Source organism: Cryptomeria japonica, chromosome 2, assembly GCF_030272615.1.
Source record: "Cryptomeria japonica chromosome 2, Sugi_1.0, whole genome shotgun sequence".
NCBI classification, from domain to species: domain Eukaryota; kingdom Viridiplantae; phylum Streptophyta; class Pinopsida; order Cupressales; family Cupressaceae; genus Cryptomeria; species Cryptomeria japonica.
Window position 1 is genome coordinate 10,449,961 of NC_081406.1, and position 7,315 is coordinate 10,457,275.

Sequence of the window (7,315 nt, forward strand, 5' to 3'; positions counted from 1 at the left end):
TTGTTGGTTTCTCGAGAAGGCTAAAAGGTAGCCACAAGATGAAGACACTGATTCAGTCATCGAAGATTTTCTTGCAAATTTAGACTCGGTGGAGAGTAAAATTGTGCAAGCAAAAGTTAAAACAAACCATCATGTTCATTGGTGGGATGGTTGGAAACATGAAGAGACTTTAGTTGAAGAAGAAGAGGGTTTGAAGTATTCGTTGTTTGAAGATTTTCTTGATTCAACTGAAGAAGAGGATGTTGAAGAGGAGGATGCTGAAGCGAGTGAGGATGAAGTTGAGGAAGTCGAGACCAAGACTCAAGAAGATTATGAAAAATAAAAATTTATGAGGTTGAAGGAAGAGAATCTCCTACTCATAGACAAAATGATTTGTATGGACCAGAAGTTGATGGTTTTGTGTCGCAACATGAATATTGGAAAAGATAACTTTGAGAAAGAATGGGATTTTTCTTAAGAGACTGTATTTCAGCAAGAGGAAAGTGATGGGAAGCTCATAGCAGAGGACTCTTAACTCACAAAAATGTATGCCTTGTTGATAAGAAAGCCTTTCTTTGGTGGAAAGAATCCACAAGAGGATTCAGGGTGCCTGGGGATTGAATATCCCAGAAGCGCAGGGATTAGAGAGCTCATGGAGACGGGAGAGAGCCTTTGGCCCAAGGCTGTGCAAGATCCAGAAAACTTCAGAAAGGCTGAGGATAAGGTCTTTGAGGAAATTGAATTTCAAAAAGAACAAAAGAGTGATGATTTATTGCTCTAGATTGCAGAAATAGAGGCGGAGTGGAATGCATTGATTGTAGGTACTACACAAGTTTCTGCACAAAATACAACAAATTCATTTGATATGGAGCCCGTTGGTGCAAGGTTTGTAGATGGAAGCTTAAAATCAGATCTCGTGGTAGCCCAATTGCATAAGAATATTGCATCCGGTGTTGGTCAAATGAAGAGAGAACATGGGTTCCAATCTGGCTAGTTTGATGGCAGTAGTAATGATTCATTTGATTTGTTTATGTTGGATGTCGTGGGGCCAAATGAGAGTTGGTGTGTTCCAGATGTGGGCAGTGAGGCAACCGTGAGAATTGGGCATGATGTTTGTAGGCTATTCACACCTATACGAGAGTTTTATATTTGGGTATTAAAATCTGATAATGTTGATCTTCTAGATATTCTATTACGGGGGAGCACAAGAGCAAGAGACTTTGATGGAGGAGTGTATTATGCATCTCTAGATAGTAGTGTTCCTAATTATGGATTACCAGATGAAGTAGTTAGAGAATATGCTTTTAACTCTCATTTGACTTGGAGAAGATTAATTCACACTGTTCATGAATAGAGTTTGGTGATATTAAAATCTTCTCAAGAGCTGGTTGTAGTATGAGCCTTGGAATGGAGATGCAGGGAATGTTACAGGCTATGCCGGTTGGACTTCACGGGGGAGATTGTTGGGTATATGAAGCCCAATAGTCAAATGGTTGTTTGTCTTCCCCAGAAGACTCTTCATTTCATATTTGATATGTTTATATAAATGGAACCGTGAGCAGCCCATACACGACGTATTCTGTAATTGGATATTGGTTAATAAGAATTCTCCTTGTGTTTCTGGTGGACGTAGCCACTTAGTGGTGAACCACATTAATCTTGTGTCTTGAGTTCTTTGTTGTGTCTATTATTCTTTCTGCTTTTTTTTGTTCATTGTTATTTGTTTCTCTGCTCATTTTAAAACTAACAAGATGTGTCCTTAAGTGAGATTCGTGTCTTCGATTAGAGACTGTGATGAATATAGATTATATTTTCAATATTTATTTTATCATATTAAAAAAAAAGGTATTTCAATATTCTTTGTGTGAAGATAAAACATTACAGTATTAGGTATCTTCAATGTATTGACAATGTTTGTAGTTTGTAGATATTAGTCTTGATTTGTGCTTGTCAATAGAAAAAGGAATCGAATCTAATACATGATTTTGATGGATGCAATCTATAATATATTGTCATTTATCTTATTTTATTGTTTTATCAAAAGTGATTGGTTTATAAGTTCTTGGATGTTTGTCATCAATGCATGATTGACATTACACTTTTGCAACTTGATTGGTTTTATACTTGGTCTTTTTTATCTCCTTAGAGAGGCATTGGATTGTGGATTGGATAAGTAGCTTGAATTGGGCCCATCAATACCATCTCTCTCTTCCACATATTTCTAGTGAAATATCATTACTATCTTTCTATTTTGTCAAATCAAAATGGTAAACATTTGAAAGGTGACACTCTTCCTCAAAAATGAGATCTCAAAAGATGTGAATTTTGTTTCCCTTAGGATCATCTAATTGATAGGCTTGAATAGAGTCGTCATATTCAACAAGGATGCAATTTTCTACTCTTAATATAGTATTTTATTTAATTTCTCTTTTGGAATGTGTCTAAAGATAAGTTTTATGTTTTTAGTCAAGTTCTAATTGACCAAATAAACTATTGAAAAAAATGTCTTTTCCTCTAATTTATATCTGATAATACAAGCCTTGAGTGTTAATTTATCTTTTTCTTGAGGTGTTGTACGCATTCTTGTATATACTCTATTTTACCAATGAGTGTATGGAATAGAGAGTTGCCTCTTGATCGATTGTTGCTTACAAACATTTGACCAATTAAATTGAGGTTTACAAAACCATGTTGTCCTATTCAAACTTGTTCTTTAATTTATTTTGCACCATGACCCAATCTCAACATGGTCAATGAACTTTTTGAAAATAAAAATATTTCAGAGGTGTTCTTTAGAAAGTAATTTCATACATTCTGGGTGATATCATTAATGCATGTCATGAAGTAAAAATATTTCCCTATGGAAGCTATCTTAATTAGTCCACAAAGATCAAAATAAAATATCTCAAAGATTGTACTAATTTTGTCCCAAGCTTATTTTGGCATGGTTGCATTTCATGTATTTTCAATCAATGTTTCACTGATAGAAAAAATATCAAACATAGTGCTTTGCTTGATTTCTTGTACACGAGCATATATGAGATGCCCAAGTGTTGCAGTACAACAAACAATTAAATAAGGTTTGACAAGAGAAAATAACTTTACATTTGATTATATCATTCACAATAATTATCAACTTATGTCAGCTTAATTGAAATGACACCCAATATGTTATTTGGTATTCTTTATTTAAAAGTTTAATTGGTCGTCTTACATAGTTGGCTTCTCATGTGGATGTGGTTTGTAAATGTTCGAGGGGTTGAGTTTTCTTGGTTAAAATATTGTGTTTTCATTGGGAAGGCCCAAGTTCAAATCTCCATATAAACATCTAGAGTGGAATTCTAAGTTGTGACTTTTGGTCTTTCATAGTTGGCTTCTCATGTGGATATGAATTCTAAATAAAGTGGATTTCTAAGTAGTAACTCTTGACCTTTCATAAGTAATTTGTAGTGTGCTTGTTTGTAAAGAACCTATATTATTCTTAAAAGAGAGGTCACAAGTCCAAATCCCATAAGGGGGATAAGGTATGTACACCTCGTTTGTAGTGCAGTTAGGTACCACCTCCTGCAAGGAGTACGTGGTAGTCCCATACTGCTCTAACCCATCTGTAGACCCATACACCAATGGTTGGCATCGTAGACTATAAAAGCTCTTTTCCTTTCCTTTTATGTTGATGCTACAAACACTAATTGATTTAGCTGTACAATTGATCTCATCCCCACAATGAAATAATTAATAAAGAAAATGCTTGTACATTAATGATTAACATATAATTTTATTGACTTGAGGGATGTTTTGGCCATGACAGCACTTCCCGCCATATGGTAATTTGAACCCACAAATCTACACTCCGCATAAGAGTTCAATCTCAGAGGAACACTTGCTTCCTTACTTGGATAAAATGTCAGTGGAAAAGGTACATTTCTAGTAAATTTTAGATAGCTATTGCTTTGAATCATAGGTCTTAACACTCTATCCATGTTGCTCATCGAGGATATGTCGGCCCATCGCAGGCCATTCAAGATAAAAGACTGTTTATATTAGACGGCCGAAGCTATTCTGGCTCCAAAACAGACCTTTTGTACAGCGTGATAGCGACATGTTAGTCAATCGCAACCGTTTATTGCAAAATTGACGGTGTAAAGCGTGCGACTAACACGCATGTTAGTCAATCCGTACTACCGTTTTGGAACCAGAATAGACGCGTCCATATTGGACTACCATGATGCGTGTGCATGCCCTACGTGGAATGCATTAACAGCCTTGAGACAAGCAAAGTCCATGCCAGCCGCACCATCTTCTTTCTTGGGCTGATGGAACCCTAAGGCCTATTGCCATCGAGCTGTGTTTGCCTCCCACATCTGTGGAACAGGGTGACAACCGCGTCTTTACTCCCAACTATGCTGAAGAAGATAAGGGATCGTTGTGGGAGTTGGCCAAAGCTCATGTGCGATCCAACGATTCTGGTTATCACCAGTTAGTCAATCATTGGTAAGTAATTATATATAGAATTGCATTGTAATTATATCTTTCATGCAAAAATATTGTGGGATTCACTGACGCTGTAAAATTTCAGGCTCAGAACACATGCCGTAGTAGAGCCGTTTATTATTTCTACTCACAGAAATCTGAGCAAACTTCACCCCCTTCACAAGTTACTTGCCTCTCACTTTCGCAACACCATGGACATCAATCGTGCAGCTCGTGAAAGCTTGATAAATGCGGAAGGCACTATCGAGAAATGTTTCAGTCCGGGGAAATTTGCAATGGAAATCTCTTCCAAAGCATACATCGATTGGAAATTCAATGAGCAAGGTCTACCAGCTGATCTTAAAAAAAGGTAACTCATGAATGTGAATGTTTTAGTCACTCGACGTTGTAATTAGAGATATTGATGCCTTGCTTTTGGTGTGCAACTGCAGGGGTATGGCTATCGAAAAAAGAGTTGGTGGGCTAGAACTTGTGGTTAAAGGGCCAGCCTTAAACATCACACACTAAGCTCTGACCGAGCTTAGGTGGCTGTGGGCCCAGTCCTTTCGCTTAACCATACATTCCCGTCCATTCCGTCCAAACGAACAGCGCCGTTAACATTCGAATTCGAATTGTTCCCGCTTGTTTCCCCGTACAAGTTTCAACCAAATGCTCTGTCAACATCCTCAAGCGTGTGCGAAAATGGGAGCATCACAAGAAAAACATATGAGGGATTTTGTTTGTTGGTGTAGTTGCAATTGCCCTGTTAAAAATGTATGCAAAAAGTGTAAGCCTAGACAAGGCACATAACTGTTTGACAGAATGCCTTGGAGAAATATGGTCTCACATAACGCCTGATTACAAGATATGAACATGATTGATTTGTTTATTTAAGTTTACATGATTATAACAATGATTAATACACACAACACAAAGACCTCAAAAAAAAAATAATATATTTTTATTTATTTAAGCTAACATTATTATAATAATGATTAAAACTTTTCACTTTTTTCAATACGCTCTCTTACATGCTAGTTCATAGTCATTTAATTAAACTTACTATGACAATTCAAACATAGATTATACTATAATATAGATTCTTAATTACACATTAGTCTAATTACCTCCACTATGTTACATTATTATATCCCTTTAGATTGCACTCCACTTCATAGTCCTTGTTCTCTATTCACCATTTTTATTTAAGACCTCACAATCTCATGCTACTTCCATTCTACCTCTCAACTTCTTTCCTTAACTCTTCACATACCTTTCTTTGTTCCAAACTAAATATAAATAACATCTATAATTTTTTCTAATGATCCGATTTATAGTTCAAGAGGAATTTCCTTAATTTCCACCAAACTAGAAGAGCAAGTCATCTTGGAGGAATGGGTCAACTAATTTTGGTAGGGTAGTTATAATCTCCTCATTTCCTATAATGTTTTATGTTGTGGGAGTTTCATTTTAGAATTCCTTAGGCTCAACTAATGCTTTTCAATTTCATTTCCTAATAATTTGTGGGATAGTCTATGATATTTTTGTGTCCACAATGGCTTTCTAATTTATAATGCTTACAAAAGATTGGATCAACCTCAATTTTTATCAATTAATTTAGTTTCCTAGATTAGATTCTAGTTCAATTACATTTTTATAAGAGTTTGGACAAGTCTCTCATTCTAATTTCCTAGAGTTATATGAACTAAAAAATTATTTAAAATTAAAGACATTGACAAGTAAAATTTGAGTACCATGACACACTATAATAAAGGAAATGAATCATGTTAGACTATGGTGTGAAAGTGGCATATATATTTTAAATATTGAAATTGTGTCAAAATCAAATATACAATTTTTAATTTAATTTATATTTTTATTTAAATTTCAAATATAAAATATTAGGCTATTTTAAAAAACTTGATAGTTTTCTCTAATCATTGAAAATGTTCAAAAAATGATACCATCTCAATAAATGTTCTCTCATTAAGGCATCACAATTTTCAATACAATTTAAAAATAATAGGTGAGAGATCATCAATAATAAATATATAATACTAAAAGTGAAAAATAGGAATTTATAGTTAAATGTAGTGGGTAGACAACCAGGTGTGTGTGTGTGTGTGTGTGTGTGTGTGTGTGTGAGAGAGAGAGAGAGAGAGAGAGAGAGAGAGAGAGAGAGAGAGAGAGAGAGAGAGAGAGAGAGAGAGAGAGAGAGAGAGAGAGAGAGTGTTATATCATAGGAAATGATAACTTGGTTATAGGTAATTGATGTTACTGAAAAATCTTGAATATACCCATAAGAAATTATATTTTGAAAGTCTATATCATACTTTGAGTTCATATAATTAGAGTGGAAATCGAAGATGATACTAAATCATTAAAGTGTATTGGTGTCACCTTGAAGAACATTATCTTAAATAACTTTGAAACACCCTTTGAACATGGGGCCAATACATAGAGAAATTGTATGCTAGTAAGGTTGAGTTGATTTGACCTAGAATGAGTGGTTATAATTTTTGTGGAATCATGTAAATCCTTATATTTATTTCCTTCTCATCCATTCTAATAGTATTTAGAGAAGAAGAGGAGTAAGATGACAATTAAAATAGTAAGAGACCATAAATAAAAATGTGCCAATGATCAACCAAATGAGATGAGTAAAATAATAAATATCATTCACATTAAATATTGATTCAGAGATAAGTTGTAGTAATACTATAGAGTTAATCAAATCCTAATTATAATAACTTCTGATGAAAAGTAGATTAAAAATTTAGCTTTCCTTAATTGTTTACCATGTGGAGTTGTAGAGTGAGTAAATGAGTCATTCATTTTAAAAGACTCAAATTAGGCACAAACTTTA

At 34.6% G+C, this 7,315-nt stretch overlaps 1 protein-coding gene across 1 annotated transcript; it reads left to right on the forward strand.

Annotated features, from left to right (window-relative positions):
* The first annotated feature begins 523 nt into the window (after positions 1-523).
* LOC131858891 (uncharacterized) lies at positions 524-4,977 on the forward strand. The gene is made up of 7 exons (XM_059212365.1): positions 524-703; positions 761-864; positions 985-1,264; positions 3,788-3,895; positions 4,352-4,470; positions 4,556-4,819; positions 4,902-4,977. Exons 1-7 carry the CDS (start codon positions 524-526, stop codon positions 4,975-4,977), a joined length of 1,131 nt encoding a protein of 376 aa, XP_059068348.1.
* The last annotated feature ends 2,338 nt before the right edge of the window (positions 4,978-7,315 follow it).